Genomic DNA, 19,178 nt, shown 5'->3' with positions numbered 1-19,178 from the left:
CTGAATTTCTATGGTTTTGTACAAGTCAATTCAGAAGCTAACTATAACGTTCCTGTAACCTTTGTTTTTTTCAGTGAATTTTAAAGGTTTTTTAAAGTAAAGTAATTTTCATTACTATACGTAAATCCAACCACCGCTGTGCACAGCCTTGGGCAGTGCGCAGCAAGAGTTGCCCAACCCTATAACCACCCAACCCCATGCTGCGCACAGCCTTCGGTACAGCGGGATGTTGGCCATAGAGCCTGGCATGCAGCCAACCCCCAACCACCCAACCCCGCACCATGCACAGCCGAACAGTCTGTCTCTTTCTTCCTGTGAGAATAGGTGTAAGAGGGTGTCTCTGGGTGTGAGAGTATCTGTCTGGGTGTGAACGTGGGTGTGTGAGGGTCTGAGTGGTTTGTGAGTAGGTGCATGAGGGTCTGAGAGGGTCTTTGAGTGGGTGCCTCAGTGTCTGAGTAGGTCTGTGAGTGGGTGTGTCAGTGTCTGAGTGGGTCTGTGAGTGGGTGCATGAGGGTCTGAGTGGGTCTGTGAGTGGGTGCGTGAGTGTCTGAGTGGGTCTGTGAATGAACGCCTGAGGGGCTAAGTGGATTTGTGAGTGTGTGCATCAGTGTCTGAGTGGGTCTCTGAGCAGGTGTGTCAGTGTCTGAGTGGGTCAGAGGGTGGGTACATGAGGGTCTGAGTGGGTCTGTGAGTAGGTGGGTAAGTGTCTGAGTGGATCTGTGAGTGTGTGCGTCATTGTCTGAGTGGGTCTGTGAGAGAGTGCTTGATGGTCTTAGTGGGCCTTTGAGTGGGTGCATGAGGGTCTGAGTTGGTCTGTGAGTGGGTGCATGAGTGTCTGAGTGGGTCTGTGAGTAGATGCCTGAGAGTCTGAGTGGATCTGTGAGTGTGTGCGTCAATGTCTGAGTAGTTCTGTGAGTGGGTGTGTCAGTGTCAGAGTAGGTCTGTAAGTGGGTGCATAAGGGACTGTGTGGGTCTGTGAGTGGGTGCGTGAGGGTCTGAGTGGGTTTGTGAGTGGGTGTGTCAGTGTCTGAGTGGGCCTTTGAGTGAGTGCATCAGTGTCTAGGTGGGTCTGTGAGTGGGTGCATGAGGGTCTGGGTGAGTTTGTGAGTGGGTGCAAGAGGGTCTAGGTGGGCCTAAAAGTGGGTGTGGTAGTCTATGAGTGGGTCTGAATGGGTGCATGAGTGTCTGAGTGGGTGTGAGAGTGGGCGCATGAGTTTCTGAGTGCATGTATAAGTGAATGAATTAGTGTATGAATGAGTTTGTGATTTTTTTTTAATTTTTACATTTTTTTGCTTATTCATGATTAATCTTGATTAATCTCAATTAATCGTGAATATCACGCATGGTGAAAACAATTCACTTTAAACCCATAATTTGATCCCTATATCACACTCTTGGGGTGAGGGTACCTCCACCCTGAACTCTATGCTTTTTTTGTTTTGTTTTTCCGCCCTAGGGGCCATGTCTCAAGACCTTAAAATGGTGGCTGCAACCTTCTGTTGTGTCCAGCCAATTGCGGCGCATATATTCACGCATGCATTCATGAAAATTTGCAAATATTCACAAATTATTCACAACCTCAGACATTCACATTTATTTTCCCTTTAATATTTCAAAAACTACTGAACTGATTTACATCAAATACCATAGGTCCTTCAGGAATTAACAATGGAAATGCAACTTTTTTGACCCCCCCCCTCTCTTTTTCTCACACCCTGCTTTACAGATCCCCCCAAAACTTTCCATGTGCTGCAAGAATCTCTTGGGCACTTTTTTAGAGAATATTTTGTGAAGATTCACCAAACAGTGCCAAAGATATAGGCAAGTCACAAAATGCTTTTTCCATGGAAACATGTCCTAACCATAACTACCTGTCATATTGGCTGTCAGCACTTCAACCAAAAAGAAATAGCAGCTATCTTGGGACTAATATTTATTATAGCACCTCATTGAAATGCATTGTTGTGAATGGCAGGTTGTGATGGTCACAAAAATGAGAACGTATAAAGGGTGATACAATATAAATCATTTGATGCTAAGGTGAAATGTGAAAAAGCCTTCCGCTGAGATTTCATGAACCATGTTTGAATAAGAAAACAGTTTTCTCCTGATTTTCCCATAGAGGTTATGGAAGGTGCTCCAGAAGCTAAAATGAGGGCATATTTTCCCGCTATCTTTCTCAGCCATATGAGAATGAAGTCTGACATTCTCAGTAAAACATGTACTTCCAACAGGAGCACCCTATCAGGTTATTACCCTGTGTTCTAATGCAACTTCCCAGAGTAATATAAAGAACAACTAGAATGCTAACAGTCTTACTTATGACAAAATTGTGGCACACCTGAAGCAATCTTGATTGAATCGAACTGGTCAAACTCAAAACAATTAGTTTAGAAAGGAACAGAATGAGGTGTTTGATTTGTCATAGAAATTATGATTAACACTGTAGAAAGAAAAATAGGACGTTTTAAGTGTTTTCTCAAATATCTTCCTCTCCTATTTCATTAAAACATTCTGACAGCTAGACTAAAACATGCCCTATTAACACCAGCAGCAGAGCAGACTGTCAGTTAACTCCCTAGTAATTAGCAGTTTACTACAGTGTTCTAATGAGCAACTAGAGTGCTAACGTTCTGAATGTATGCCAAAATTGTGGCACATCTGGCCCGCATCTTGATGGAATCGAAGTGGCAAACTGAAAGTATTTTCTAATGGGGATACTGCAGTAAATGATGCTATTAGGGAGCTTCATAACAAACAAGTCTCCCAAGATGGCCACCAGAGAACAGAGACCAAATGTAGCATACCCACTAACCAAATATAACTCACGTATAGGCCATTGACAGAAGTGTGCAAAACATTTAATTACTTTTTGTTTTATTTATTTTTGCAGTTTTATATAGTGCAGACTTGACCTGAAGGTATTGGAGTGCTTTACATGAGCATCAGTTACTTTACACAAGGACGCATTCTTTTTGGGCTTTAAGAAGGGGAGATTAAGTGATTTGCCCAGAATCACAGGATGTCAAGCTGACAACGAAACTCCAAACTGGTTCCCCTGTTGAAAAGTCTGCAGCTCTGGCTATTACGCCACATACTCTTCTCTAAGTGTAACATATAATCACGTGATCAACTGGATAAAAAAAAATGAAGACAGCAATTAATTTAAAGGTGCTTTTTCGCTATTTGAGAACTCATAAAATATGTCCTCATTTTAGTGTCTTAGAGAACTTCCCATAATTTCTATGTGAATAAGACCCTCTCATTTTCATAATTTCTAAAGGAAATGCTTTAGGTATTGCAGTTTTGATTACATCAAGATGACATCAGACGTGGCATACTTTTGTAATAAATATTGAATATTAGCAATCTAGATGTTCATTAGAATAATGTGGGGAGACAGTTGTCATGGGCACAGACTCGGATAATTGAGATCGGAGAGGAGGGTGCAGAGGCAACAAGTTGACCATGCTGGGCAGGTGGGAGGGGGAGTGGCAGCAAAACAGACCATGAAGGGCAGGGGAAAGAGGGGCAGGGGCAACAAACCAACCATGCGGACCATTGAAGACAGGCTGTGGCAACATAACAGACCATCCAGGGCAAAAAGAAGAGACAATGACAGTACAACCGTACATGCCAACAGACCTGATTCAGGCAGGGGACTCCTAATGTTTTTAAGCCCTAAATGGTTTTATTTTTTCTGTCAAGGGGGAAAATCCATTCCCCAAATATTTTTCAAAAACTCCCTCTTGCCAAGTTCAAAATGTTGGCAAGTGTAGGACATTAGATCACTGAGGACAGGAGGAATGGGGTAGGAGCATGGAGCTGGATAACAGTGGGCAGGAGGGAGGGTTACCAAACTGTCCTTACAGGGCAGACATTAGGGTTTGCAGCACAAATGACCATGGAGGACAGAAGGGATGAATAGGGGCTGGACACATACCAGAATAGGAAGGGGCTTCACAAAAGACAATGCAGGTTAGGCAGGAGGAGCAGTTGCAACACAACAGAGCCTGGAGTGCAAATGGAGTGACAGCAAAATGGACCATAGAGGACATGAGAGATAGGATAGAGGCATGGATCTTGGACAGGCAGTGTGGAGGTGGCAGGAACAGGTGGCAGTCAACTGACCATGCTAGGCAGGTGGGAAGGACAGTGGCAGTTCAACAGGACACTCAGAGTAGATAGGGGTCAGTGGCAGGTCCATGGAACATGGTGGGCAAAAAGGAAGGAGCAGTGGAAAGTACACAGACATCGGAGGGCAGGGGGAATGAGGGTAGGAGCAGCAAGTTAAGCACAAAGGCTAAGCAGGAGGGCAATGATGGGACATAGAAGTCAGAAATGGAGAGCAGGTTTTGACAGGGACATCAAGATAAATGGAGGCAGCACGAAGGACCTGCAGGGCAATAGGGAGAGGGCTGGTGTATGGACTCGGACAACAGAGGGTAGGGAGGAGGTGGATGGGGCAGCAAGGTAACTGTTCAGGGCATTGACTTCGACAATGGATAACAAGGAGGAAGGGGAGCAGGAGCAGCAAACTTGGTTGGGGGAAGCACAATGCCAAGCTAGACCCCCACCATGCATTGCGATGGGCGTTTTACTTAACATTAAAAGCCTTAGAAATTCACTCAAAAAACAGAAGTTACAGGGACCTTATAGCTGGGTTCAGATTTTTATGCACAAAACCATAGAAATTCAGCTTCTATTGCTACAATTATTTGAAGTATGTAGAACCCGTGCCCTAAGGTAACTATAACTGGCACCCTCGCCATGCACTGCTAGTGACCCCAGATATTACATCACTCATGACATCTATGACATCTTTGATAATATCACTGTAACATTTGCAGTAAAAATATTGATGAGAAAAGTTGTCTTGGCAAGGGTGCGATTTATAGTTACCTTAGGGCACGAGTTATAGTTACTCGAAATAACTGTAACTGTAATAGCTGACTTTCTATGGTTTTGTGCATTTGAAATCTGAACCTAACTATAACGTCCCTGAAACCTTTGGTATATATATATATATATATTCCTTCACAATATTTTGAATATTTAGGTCGCAATTCTTCTGTCAGGCTTGCTCGCTATGCACCCTATGGGGGCTGGTCTACTATATATATGTGTGAGTGTGTGTGTGTATATAGTAGACCAGCCCCCATAGGGTGCATAGCGAGCGAGCCTGACAAAAAAGTGTTTATATACCGTAATAACAAGGGGCAATCCAGGGATCACAGCTCTACAGCTGCAGCCACTGGCTACTCCTAGTTGACATTCACACTGTTAATGACACAGATAGCCATCTGCTGCAAGAAAAGCTTTGCGGCAGACACAGAATACAATATAACTTGGTGTGGTTGACATTGATTTTCTAACACAGGCTGTACTAACCAGAAAGATCAGTAGTCACCGTACAATTTTTGGCATTCATTTAGAACCTCATAGATGGCTTTCGGTGACACTGCACACCAATCAGAATGGTAAATCATATATTCCAACCTTAAGCATATTTTTAACACTCAGAGTGTAAAATTGGTAATGAGAAGCTGTCAGAGTTACTTTGACACTTTTTGGCTGATCCTCACACCACCAAATCCTAAATGTGACTGTAAATCTCACTTTGCTCCAATCACTGGAAATGTTCTTTTTGATGAGCTCTTTGACTCCTAGTTCTTCAGGACAGGTCTCCATGGAGACCTTGTAGAGTTCGGTCTCAGTGGTATCAGTTGTATCCCTGAAGCAGACAAACAGTAGACCAACCATTTGACCCTTAGCAGTTCCAGTCTCTGGGTGCCTGCAGGATTTTTTATTCTTTCAGTCATTTTCCCAGAAGGACCTTTTCTTTGTGTGACGTTTTCTCAGGTCCAGGAATATTCTGAGGATGTGGTGGTTGAGATGCACAATATATCCTGTGCACTAGCCAGTGACTGGAGAAAATCAGTCACACAATCCTCTCTGTTTTCATGCACTTCCCACCTCATTTTGCAGCACTTCCTCTTTGCCTACTGCAACATTAATGAGGATCCCCTTTTTCAATGTGGCATGACTCTTTTGCCACCAGAACAGGCCGGTAATCAGCTCCTTAGCCGCTCCACTATTTAAGTGTGCTCTCCTCTCATGTAACTGGGTTCAAACTGTCTTCCTCACTATGACTGAAGTTTAGCTGAGTAGGCAGGTGCTGTGAATGAACAGGAGAAGCCATCAAAGACATCTCAACATCAAAAGAGGTAGTGTTAAGGTTGCCCTTTATTCTGCCAAATGTTCGGCTCTCAAGTAGTTGATGCCTACTATGTAGTCAATAGTTAACACGCCTTGTCCTTCCTGGACTCAGAGGCAGCTAATTATTTTCTGAGGCAGGGCCACTAGTTGTCCCAGCCAAAGATGTGTATTCCAGTTCTGGTGGTGTTATGATTTGCAGAACTGTTTTTAAACTAGTTCTGGCTCAGGCAACCTTTCATACAATGTTCTAAAGTTTATTTATGATTTTCAAAAAATGTAGTTTACCAATTAATTAGATTTTGAGATTAAGTAGAAAATAACTTTGCTAGCATTTCCTCAGTTGGAGAGATCCTGGACAACCTCCGCCAGAGTCACATCCACACCCACTTAGAGACCTACACTGTTCCCCCATCAGCAAATGCATCACTTTCAAACTCCTGACAGACACATACAGGGCCCTTCGCAACATCAGACCTGCCTACCTTAACCCCGGCCTCTAATTCTACCCACCCTCCAGGCAACTCCACTCTGTTTAACTGGCCCTCGCCACCATCCCCAGGATCTGCAAAAACACGGCTGGAGGAAGGAGGAAGATCCTTCTCCTACCTCACCACAAAGACCTGGAACAAGATGCCATTCCACCTCAGGCAGTCTCCTTTGCTGACTCAGTTGACGAATGGCCTCAAGACCTGGCTCTTCGACTGACCTGCGTTCCCCTTCTTGCGCCTTGAGAACCGACGGGTGATAAGTCACGCTCTATATATATCTGATTGATTTGATTGATTGAGATGTAAAATTAAATAGTCTATTCACAGCTATGTTTGTCTTATGGAAACTACAGTTGAACCTACACAGTGAAATAGTTTTTAGGCCTTCCGTCACTATGAGGGCAAATTTTAAATCTAGAGAGTGCCGTTTTTTAAAATATTAGACACACTGGCTTGTGGGCTTGCGGGGCACACTTTAGGGCCTATTAATATGTAACAATGGAGTATTCCTACATAGCAATAGCACTTTTCCTTGGTATGTGTTACTACAGTCCATATAAACTGCAGCCCAGTCAGACCACAGTGCTCCTAGTAGTTATATATTTTAGTCATACATATAGATGGCATAAATACACACTGCAGCCCATGTGTGACGTTTAATTTCCATGGCATTTGTGAAATTTCTGTGCTATGTGCAATGACATTATAGAAACTTTAAACAGACCTTTTGGGTGGAACTTTGGGCCAGATTTACAAGAAAGTGGCACAGCGCTGCACCAAAAGTGGCAGCACCATGCTGCATCACTTCAGAAACACAGGGATGCGCTATATTTACGAAAATGCAGTGCACCCCTGTCTTTCCCCATGCGCTAATTTTAGCTGCCTAGTGCCAACACAGGCAACCTTGCACCATAGTGCAAGGGTGTCTGCGTTGCAGGAAATGACTGTTTTTGTGCAGGAAGGTGTCCCTTCCTGCACATAAACAATCAATAATGGCGATGTGTTATTTCTATGTGTGCTGCTGCAGAATACAGAGAAGTAGCAAATCGTCTGTATTTAATGAGTGTTCATGTGCAGGAAGATGTCCCTTCCTAAACATAAATAATCATTCATAGTGTTTTGCTATTTCTGTGTGTGCTGCAGAATGCAGCACACATTGAAAAAGCATAAACGGAGAGAAATAAAAGTATTTCTCCTCGTTGTGCCATGCTAACACCACCCAGGGAAGTTTTTGGTGCTGCTCCGCTTTACCAATCGTCGTAAATCTTGGGCAGCTTCAAAAAACAATTTGTGTTGCGTGGGTACGCCCAGAGCAAAACCCTTTGCATGCCCCTCTGTCACAGAAAACTGCGTCAGGGCCATATATACAAGGTAATATCAAGCCACAAAAAGTGGCTCAACGCTGCCTTGTAAATATGGCGCAGGGCATTGCACCACCGGGGCATCGCTGAAAGTGATGCTCTGGTAGCGAAAAGGGGCTTCCAAATAAGCCCCTAAGTTTACTAAAACCATTTTAGAACCAGAGCACACACACTGAACACCAGCGTCGCAGGGCACAGCTTCCTAATACCAGTGAAAATAGTGTCCATGGTGGTCATGGAGAAAATGTGAATTTCTCACAGAAGCTAATGCTATTTGTAGCCTTGAAACCGTATTGTCATTGGACTATTTGCCCCATCTTCTCTCCGGACACAGGAAAGTGTGGCTGTCTCTTTAGAAGGTAAATTAAAATTTGTATGAATAAGATTACTTTCATGGTCCTGGTGAGAGATTTGACACCAATCAAAGAACACCACCCATTTTCCCTCTGCAAATAGATTTCTGAAAATCTGTATTAAATTTCTCTCCAGCTGTCAAACATCCCTTAAACTAATTCTAAATGTATGGCTTTTCCAAAAGAAATTCTTAAACAGAAATTGCATGAATTTTTTGCACATTAGATTTTTTTGGGGGGGCAGTTGCCCATAACACATTCCAGTATTAAAATAGAATAAGTGCAATTATATTACTGGAACCATTCTGTTCGTGTCCATATCCATCTCAGAAGACATCAGGGTTAAGTAGCACAGCTCATTGTTTAACTATAAATTCAATGATGTACTGATTTACCTCAGCATATTCATCCTCTGTTGCCTAATATAGTTATAATTACATGATTCTTGCCGTGTGATCTACATTTCAACCATAAATAGTTTAGCAATTGGCCAAGTGACATTTATACTATAAGGGAGAATCTAACATATCCATGGAGGGCGGAGCTTTTATGAACAATTCCTGTTACCCTTTGCGTGAACGTTCTGTAGTTAGACTCTACCAGTAAATCCAAGATGTTTTTCACTCACTATTGAATTATTAGAAGCCTTTCTTTGCTCTTTTCGAGCATGAGAGGATACATGTTCATGGATGATTGTCCCTTTAATGGTAGTATCCCACATTTCTCTCAATCAAGAGAGTCAGCAGAGGTCTCTGAGAGACTTGTAACATGAAGCGAAATACGAGAACCTGTTCCTTAATGTTAGAAGAAAAACTACAGTGCTATTTTATATCTTCTGAAGCTACTTTTTCATTTTTCAACCTTTGTTCAACGTCCTTTTTTCTAGTTTTGATAGTAAAGTCAATTGAGGGTGAAATAATGATAGAAGAAATGCCCAACCTTGTTTTTGCCCCCTCTGAAACACAAATGATATGAATTAAGATCCATTCAGCCATAAACAGACTGCACAGTTCTAACTAAAAGGTAGCATTATTTCACAAAACATTAAATCCAGCCACATCCATCTTAATTTGTAGAGTTAGTTATTCCACACCTCTTGACTAAGATAATAAAATATTTCAAGATTATATTAAAACTGAGGTGTGGATGCAGTGCCTAATTTGTGGCAGCAGAGAGTGGCTTCCTGCAGGGGATGGGCACAGGGTCGAGTCAGAGGCAGGTCCTATGGCAACCTCCTGTAGTGTACCAGCAAACACTGTACCCAGTGGGGGAAGGGGGGGGGCAAGGTGGGGGGGGGTCGGGGGGGGGGTCGGGGGGGTTGGGTGACCAGGGCGGAGTTGGGTGCAGAAACTCATCAGATGCCTGATTATGCATCTAACCCCCTGTTGCGCACAGAGCAGGCCATGGTTAGCGGGGGAATTTGCTCAGTATGATAAAAAGAGAAATCACTGAAAATATTAAAGAGACATCATAGGTAGCCGTGGCACTAAGATCTTTCTCCAAATTAATGAATGAAATGCTGACAGCACCAGTTGAAAACATTGAACATAGAATGCATCTCTCTGTTTCCAGTTTATACTGTCTAAAGTTTATGCATAACTCCGAAAAACTCTGAGTTGTATGTAGGAACTTTAGACACCTCAGACACAAAGAAATAGTACTTGTATCTGCACTGAGCCAGTGCAGTTCTTCAAGATATGGCTCCAAGGGCCAGATTTATAAACACACTGTGTTAGTGCAAAGTCACATAAAAGAGTGTTTACTTTCCAGTGTGGAACAGGTGCCCTTGTCCTGATTCAAATACTTTGTGCTGCTGTGCACCTCTTTGCATCAAAAGGGCCTTGTATGGGTGTAATTTGGGCAGAACAGCACAGCCATCCTTAGTTTTTGACGCAAAGTCCAATCTACAAAATAGGCAGACAAGGCTTTGCATTAAGAAACATCTCATTGAAGCAGTCGCTTACTTGGAGAAATGTTTTAATTTCTCTAAACATTACACAGCTGTTATGTGCGTTTCTTAGAACTGCAGGCATGCATTAGGTGAAATGTTTCAGAATTTTGACTGGCACAGGCATTTTTACTGGAATGACATGCTCCCGGTACAAATCCTATACCAGACATCATGCACATTCTTATGCACCATGGTGTAAAGGTTGTGGTTGGTGCTAGGCAGCCTGTTTGTGGGCCAACACTGGGGATACGAGCAGCAGCAGGTCATTTTGATAAATATGGCTTTGCATTGCTTTCTTCCCTGGGGCAATATGCTACAGCAACTTTGGTTGCAAACAAACTGCTTCTAAGGGTTCAGGCAAAACTTCTGCACAGGGGAGGAATATCCATTGACCACATGTCTGTATTAAGTTCTAGTGAAAAAAGCATGAAAAGCATGAAAACCGTGCTATTCCTAGAATGATTCCCACATCAGCGGTTCTACCTCGAAAGTATGAATAGGGCTGTGTCAGCACAATCGCAAAAATTAGGCTGAGCTATTCCTTGTTCAAGATTGGCAATTCCTACCAGCTGAGATTAAATGCATTTTATAATGTGTACTTTGATGCTGTATTATTGTTTAAACTGCACTAGATCTGCATCCATGAATCAAATGTCTGTTAACAAATACACTCCTAAAAGGGAAGAGTTGAAAAAAGCTGGGTCTGAGTTACCTTAGGATTCTGGACAGGAGCACCTTGTACAGAACAGGAAGTCTCCTCATAAGTATCCTTATCTCACCCCTTGTAATGTTAGTCATCTGAAAATATGCTGGAAGGCAGGTGCAGGCAGTGTAATGAACAGTAGATAACATAGGCAATTCAGCATTTAAATTAAAGAATGAATTCATTTTTAAACCAAGGCTATATACAAAAAATGAAACATGCCCTAATTACTTGCATAAAAGCCATGAAAACAAACTTAATAGGGAAAAATGAATTTATCCACACCACTGAAAGCGAATCAGACCATCCTATGGCAATGGCTGCCCTGGACCTCATTGTAAATCAAGGGAGAAAACATATATTTGAAAAGAAGTAAATACATTGAAACCAAAACCTTTACTCAGGCCATTATAGGAACACAAGAATACCAAATCATTTAGGTCAATTGTAGCAAGATAGGTCCTTGGATGCACTCTCATTGTATTGCATGGAAAACAAATTATCAGTTAATCATTCAAAAACAAAAATCATGGTCTGTGGAGCCCTAAAACATCAATACTTCCAACAACTTCAAATTTATCATGAATGATGCATGCTTGGAGTAGTATCAAACACAAAGTATTTGTATCAGGCTGGCACCTGACATAGCGCTCTACCCTATAAGAAAGTTCCCTGTCCATGATTATGAACATTAAAAAAACTGGCAAAAAAGATGGGCATGTGTAATGTAATAAATTCCAAGTTTATGCCAACTTTAACCTATGGCTTACTGATATCCAAAGTTCATATTGCCACACAGCTAGATAAAGCTCAAACCTGGTGCTACAGATGCCTGTTCCATCTTCCTGATGCCACTCGGTTGTCCCAAATACCACTGGAAGTTGGACTATGCAAACAATCAGTCCTATTGAAATGTCGGTTTGGGGGGTATTATGCTAAGAAATGAGAAAGATATTGACTTTGGACGAAAAAAATATTAAACTCAACAACTATAAAAAACAACCAAAAGCCGATTTTCAGACACACTTTATAAGGTGATAAATATTCTTGGATAGCCAAAGTAAGACTTCACATCAAAGGCGTTATGGTAAATACAAGCAAGTGGGCCTGTAAAGAAGAGATTGGGTGCTTCGCAAATTTAATTTTAATGTATCGTTGAGCTCTGGCATGTTACTGCAGTGAGGAACACCCTTCTTCTGTGGGGAAGATGAGGACAACATGTAACATCAATCCTAGTACATTTTGATGCAGTTTTATGTTTTTCCTAGTATGGGGAGTTCATGTGTTTGTGGCCCTTGTTTCTTACGATAATATTTTGAAGGTTTCAGACTCTGAGTGCCATTTATGTCTAGAAAGCAGGGCATTTTTCTCTTCAACCAATTAACATTCATTGGTGAGATTTCCACCACTGCAATGTTGTAGCTGCCATCCTACCCTAAAATTAGGGACACTTGTCAGTATCACTTATGTATTCACCTTAACGTGTTGAGACAGTGTTTAAGCATGTGTAGGACAATAATCTTACCTTTCACTGAGGTCTACCACAATTTCAAAGTCAGCTTTTCTAAGTGTGAAATTCAATGAAAATGGAGGTGGGTCAGATACTCTTGCTAGGACTTCTAACTCGCCACCATTTAGGGGAGACTAGATAGGGGAGCCTGAACAGTTTCTGCCAGCAAGATGTCTACTACTGAGGGAACTTCAAACAGGGTGGTTCAACAACTGGAGGTGTGAACTGAGAATTAGCTATTTTTGATTTGGGTCTCCTACCAGGACCTACCACATTTGAGTAACAGACTGAAGAATATTCCCAATATCTGAATCATTTATCCAGGATTTCCAATACCAGACCAATAAGAAAAATGCCTATTTGCTTTATTTTCACTTCTGAAAATAAGAATCCTCTTCCCAGGATTTGCAACATTAAGCCAGTTAGAGAAATATCTATAAGCATACAAACACATCTTGTATTGCAAGTGTTCCCGTGCAGGGGTTGCACAGCTGATTGATTTGGACTTACAGCTTCTTTGAATTGAGACCCGGGCTGATTGGAAGCTTAAATTTATGGATAAATTGCTAGAAGTAATTCTTTTGTATTCTATAGTAGTGAAAGCCCAACAGTCAGATGGCACTAAATGCTGTAGCAGCTTAGATTGTTAAACTAAAAAAAATGGGTGACACATAGATTTGTCCCAGTGGCCTTTTATGACAAACATCTTCTGCTTGAGGACGTATTGGAATGAAATTACTCTGATTTACAACTTTCTGTGACATTTATTTAATTTCTACTTTTAGTTCCTAAACAACAATACCATTAGTATTCAAATTTCCTTTCTGAAATTAAATCTATTTCAATTGTTTAACCTTTCTTCTCTGTGAAAATGCACCTTTGAATAATGTGTTTTGAAAATCAAAGGACTAGTGGCTGAACAATACACTAGATGTGATTGTTTTCTTTTTTTAAGGTTGCATTCAACAGCTGATGGTCACCGACATCCGAGATCCCAGACTTTGCCAATCATTCGTGGAAAAAATGCACTTTCCAACCCAAAACTGTTACAAATGATAGACATCTCAAGTTCCATTGCAAGTAAGTTTTAATGATATATTTTTATACTGCAGTCTCCCCTAAATGGAAGCTGGCAGTCATCATGAATACTAGCAGAGATACTAAACTTTAGATGCTGTATTGCAAAACAATCTACTTGTAGTCTAGATATTCAGTTGGCAGGAGCACTCAAAGATAAGAAGCAAATCCTGGACCCCCAGGTTCCACCACTTAGAGCAAGGAACTGGGTTTATGGTCATTACTTTACCATATAGTCAAATCCAGAACTGTAATGACTGGAAACAAAATGTCAATAGTTCATGAAGAAGAAGGTGGACTTCAACATATCTTAAACCAAGACCTCGGGTGAAAAAGAGAAACTACTGGAGGTACCTTTGAAGTTTCATGACAAGGGTCCAATAACATGTGCAATAATGTTTCAAATAAAAAAGTGACTTAAACCTAAAGAGAACTTCCATTTAGTTGTAGCACACAACATATTATCCCGTGGCATCAGTTATGGTCTCTGAACCTGACACACATGTCATATTTGATATAATACCACATGCTATTGCAGTGGGGAAGAAAGGACTCTGCTTCTGACAGTCTACACATATTTCTACACGTCAGTGGACCCTGCCCCTGTACACATACAGGTAAAAAGGCATGTGTCCCTATGTTTGGAATCAGCTACAACCAATCTTCAGTCAGCCCATAGCCTGTGGAAGGAAACAGTATGGACTCTGAACTCTGAAGTGGGCATACTACGATAAGCAGTAATCTACATAAGCTAACTAAAAAATAACTTTTGGGTGGGTGTGGGCACTGCACCCAGCCTCCCGGCCAGCACAACATGACCACTGCCCTAAATTAGCAGCCCAAAACACGTGGGGCACCTTCACTGACTTCACAAATTGTTGAGTCAAAAAGTGGACATACAAAACAGTTTGAAATTGTCAAACAGGAGCTGGGTCGATCAGTCACCAATCCATATAAGTATACTGGGTCCCACAACAGTGCTGATTGTATTTCCCTGTCTCATACCTCTTCTATGATACACCTGGATGACTTATTTTCAGATGGCAATAGAACTTGAATAAGGCTAAATGTGTTTGTGAATTCCTTTTTGTGCCATAACACAACACTGTATTCAAAGAATTGCATACCAGCATAATTTCCGGAAGAACAGAGGAACACAGTTTCACATGACATGCAGTAAGTCCTTAAATCTATAAACACGTTTTTTATTAATTATAATTGAAATCTGTTTTTGGACATTATATGAGTATATTTGTTTGATCCTAGGACTTGGTTGACTCCAGTGCTTCATATTTTAGCATTTATGTGTTTGTGTGCCATATATTAATGTATCTGATAGAGACGTCCAACTGCAGATTCCTTACCTTTGAATACCCTGGCATCACCTTCAAATCTGGGATTTTTTGCTGAGCAATACCCTGTGCGTGCTGTGTTGGTGACAGACACGCACCAGGTATGTCTCTGGTGCCTCAATAGAGACCACGACTCAAAGTCGTGCTCTAACTGCCAAGCCCTGGCCCGAAAGCTTTTACAGTGCGGTCTCTGAAGCTCATGGGAGCCCGACATTCGACGTCAGTAGGTGCAAATCCTAGGAGGTCATGGTGCCACTTGAGGAGGAGGTCACAGGACCGCTCCAGAAGCCCTAAGTCCTCTTCTTCTCATTCAAGGTCCTCTAGGCACTCGCGGAAGAGGCACAAAAAGAAGAAGTCCAAGCGGACTTCCAGTTCATAATGCCAATTGGCCGATGAGGCATCAAGGGAATGTTGATGTTCCGAGCACGGTTCCGATGAGCCGATGCCAGGGCCAGCTTTTCGTCTCCCTCCTATCCGGGAGCTGGAGCGACCCCGCTCAATTTAAAGAATTTTACAAAGCCATGCACCTCGTATTCGAGCAAGCTGCCCCCACGGGTGGGTCTTTGGGCTCCGCGGGGTCAGAAGGGGCCCCATCGGGTTTGATGCGGGCAGCTTCGGTGCTGTTGGGGACCCCAGGATCTGATATCAGATCCGGGCCGATGCTGGTTCCACACAGTCGGCTTCCTCTGGCGCCGGTCCCGACGTTGACGCTCCCCCCACCGCCGGCATCATTCTGGATGGTCCGGAGCCGGAACAATGTTGTACGATGCTGATTCCTACTTCAACTGCGCCAACTTGGCCCAGATCAGTGACTGAGGCTTATTTCGAACAGCCAGGCACAGGTGAAGAATGGGGGGGTCTGAGGACACTGGTTTGGGGCAGGACTGGTATAAGGATCTAGGGGAAGCCAGTGGTCTGGATACTTCTCCAAATACTGGCATGCTCTCACCTCCTGCTGTGGCTACGGAGAAGGGAGTTTCGTATGCCATGGTGATGCATAGAGCAGCTGAGGTCTTGGACCTAGAGTTGCCTACAGTGCCCGTCAGGACTAACATCCTGACAGAGGTGCTTCATCCAGGGGTTGCTACATCGGAGCCGATGTTACCCTTCAATGAAGCCCTTACTGATGTCCTGCTTGGGACATAGTCCAAACCCAGCACAGGGACTTCTGTAAATAGGACAATCAGCTGCCACATTTGACCAGCTCCCACTGACCCTAGTTTCCTCACCCAACACCCCACCCCAGAGAGCTTGGTGGTCCAAGCCTCCACTTCCCATGGTGGCTTCCCTTCCGCTCCCCCGGATAGGGAATCCAAGAGGCTAGATGAACTTGGGAAAAATATGTTTTCTTCCTTCAGCCTGGCATTGAGGTCCGTAAACACCTCATGCCTATTGGGCTGTTTTTCCAATACTTTTTGGGATACGGTGGCACAGGTGCTGTCCCAGGTCCCAGAGGGCATACAGGACACTCTCATTCAAGCTGTCAAAGATGGTAGAGATGCAGCCAAGTTTACGATTCGATGGTTTGGACACAACCAACTTGCTGGGTACAGTGATTTCATCGACAGTGGCCCTTGATCACCACACCTGGCTTCATACGACTGGCTTTTCAGTGGCTCTCACCTTTTTGGAGAAAAGCAGTTCAAAGACTCTAGAGCTATGGCCAGATCCTTGGCCCTCCCGGCACCTGCTCCCCAGCAGTCTGCCTTTTGCCCCTTTTGAGGCCTTGGAAGGGGCGTGGTATCACGCCACCCACAGGTCAGCCACTGTCCTCCATCATCAAAGCATCCATTACGAGGATGAGGTCGTGGTACCTTCAGACCCAGGGGGTCTAGCCCGACGTTGGCCACCACCCTTCCCCCCTCTTCCACAGTGCTCAAGTCCTCTTAATATGATTCTGCAAGACCATGTTCGTCCAGTAGGAGGGAGGAGTCAATTTCATTTCCCTCACTGGCGGGCCATAACATCGGACAAATGGGTCTTGCAGATCAGACATAAGGGCCATTCCCTCCCCTTCCAGTCTTTCCCACCCTCTATCCCTCCATTGAAAGAACGGCTGATGGAGGATCAATTAATCTTCCTCCGCGAGGAAGTTATGGCTCTCTTGGCCAAGGGAGACACTGAAAGGGTCCCAATGTCAGAAGTAGACAGTGGTTGTTATTCCCGCTACTTTCTGATTCCAAAAAAGAACAAGGGTCTTCGCCTATCTTGGATTTAAGGGACATCAATCTCTTTCTCAAAAAGCAGAAATTCAAGATGCTTACTATTGCTCAGGTCTTGTCTGCCCTAGACCAAGGAGACTGGATGATAGTATTGCACTTGCAGGATGTGTATTTACACATCCCCATCCTGCCCACCCACAGACGTTACCTGTGGTTCAAGGTGGGCCACAAGAACTTTCAATTTACCGTGCTCCCCTTCGGTCTCACCAGTGCCCCTTGAGTGTTCACCAAGGTGATGGCAGTGGTAGCAACTCATCTGGGCAGGTTATGGATTTTCAGTCTTCCCCTACTTCGATGACTGGCTGTTGAAGGCTTCTAAAACGGTGTACGCCTGCTGTTGGAAACAATTTATTATTGTACAGAAAAGTCTATTGATCCTCTTTCTGCTTCTCTTTATGATATCCTTCACTCTATACTTTCCCTTGCCCAGCAGGGTTCTGCCTTGGGTACTCTCAAGAGCTATCTTTCTGCCTTATCGCCATTCCTGCAGCTGCCTGACCAGGCGTCACTTTTCAAATCCCCCCATGTACATAGATTCCTCATAGGGCATGTACATATGTTTCCCCTATGCCCTTTGTTACACCCCATTGGGACTTAAATCTGGTCCTCACACTTCTTATGTGTGATCCCTTCGAGCCTTTACACAACTGTCCCCCTCTAGCTGCTCACCATCAAGACATCCTTCTTAGTGGCAATAACATCTGCCAGGAGGGTGAGTGAGATGCAAGCTCTGTCATCAAAGACACCGTATCTCACTATCTATCAAGACTTGGTGGTACTCAGAACTCGTGCCTCTTTCCTCACCAAGGTGGTGACCCAATTTCCTCTGGGTCATAACATCACCATGCCCTCCTTCTTTGCACCACTGCATCCCTCTAAGGAAGAGGAGCGACTCCACCGACTGGACCCAAAAAGAGCACAAAAGAGTTCTGTGTGGATGACCAACTCTTTGTGGGGTACGTTGGAGCAAAGAAGGGTCGGGCTGTGCAGAAGCAAACCATTTTGCACTGGGTCGTTCTCTCTATCGAGATCTGCTATGTATTGGCCAGGGAGCAGCCTCCTGAGGGTTCATTCTACCAGGGGCAAATCTGTTACCACTGCGCTGGCTCGGGCGTTACAGTCCTGGATATTTGTCAGGCGGCAAAGTGGGCATCTTTGCACACGTTTGCAAAACATTACTGCCTGGACAATCAGGAACTGAAAGATGGGCACTTTGCCCGTTCAGTCCTACAGGACCTTTTACTGTAGAAGAGGTAACCGCAGCCCACTGCCAGGAGGTTATGGCTTGGGTATCTATTCAATGGTAAGGAATCTGCAGCTAGAAGTCTCTGTCAAATGAACGGGTTACTTACTTGGGTAACACATTATCTGGTAGAGACTCTATCTAGCTGCAGATTCCTAACACCCACTCATGCCTCCCTGCTCTGCGGATATGTCTAGGAGGGTTAGGATGTATCCCTTTCAGGGCCCTAGTTTTTCACAGATAAAGGGCCTCAGTACAACATTGGCGGGCAGCAATGCGGCCGCACTCCCGTCGTGCCCATTATGACATCCCCGCTGGGCCGCAACATGGAAGCCGGCTCCAAATGGAGCCAGCGGTGTTGCGGCCGTGCGCCGGGTGCAGTTGCACCCCTCGCGCTTTTCACTGTCTGCTGTGCGGACAGTGAAAAGCTGTGTGGGGCTGTGCCAGGGGGGCCCTGCACTGCCCATGCCAAAGGCCCCAGGGGCCTCCCATTTCCGCCAGCCTTTCCATGGCGGTTTCTACCACCATGGAAAGGCTGGCGGGAAGGGGACTCGTAATCCCCTGGGCAGCTCTGCAACCAGCGCTGCCCTGGCGGATTACAACCGCCGGGACCACTGTGGGCAAAAACCGCCTGTCCCGGCGTAATCCCCGAGTTTGTACCACCAGCCTGTTGGCGGTTCAACCTCCAAAACAGCCCTG

At 44.0% G+C, this 19,178-nt stretch overlaps 1 protein-coding gene across 5 annotated transcripts in view; it reads left to right on the top strand.

The window, feature by feature from the left end:
- The window catches only part of DOCK10 (dedicator of cytokinesis 10), a 1,618,956-nt gene that overhangs the window by 1,308,603 nt on the left and 291,175 nt on the right, over positions 1-19,178 (top strand). For all 5 annotated transcript variants that reach the window (XM_069213493.1, XM_069213489.1, XM_069213490.1 and 2 more), the window contains exon 40: positions 13,541-13,665. In XM_069213493.1, the coding sequence (XP_069069594.1) occupies positions 13,541-13,665 (125 nt within the window). The remainder of the gene's footprint in view (positions 1-13,540; positions 13,666-19,178) is intronic.

Source organism: Pleurodeles waltl, chromosome 11 (assembly GCF_031143425.1).
Source record: "Pleurodeles waltl isolate 20211129_DDA chromosome 11, aPleWal1.hap1.20221129, whole genome shotgun sequence".
Taxonomy (NCBI): Eukaryota; Metazoa; Chordata; class Amphibia; order Caudata; family Salamandridae; genus Pleurodeles; species Pleurodeles waltl.
The sequence above is the reverse complement of the archived record's forward strand: the minus strand, read 5'-3'. Positions and strand labels throughout refer to the sequence as shown.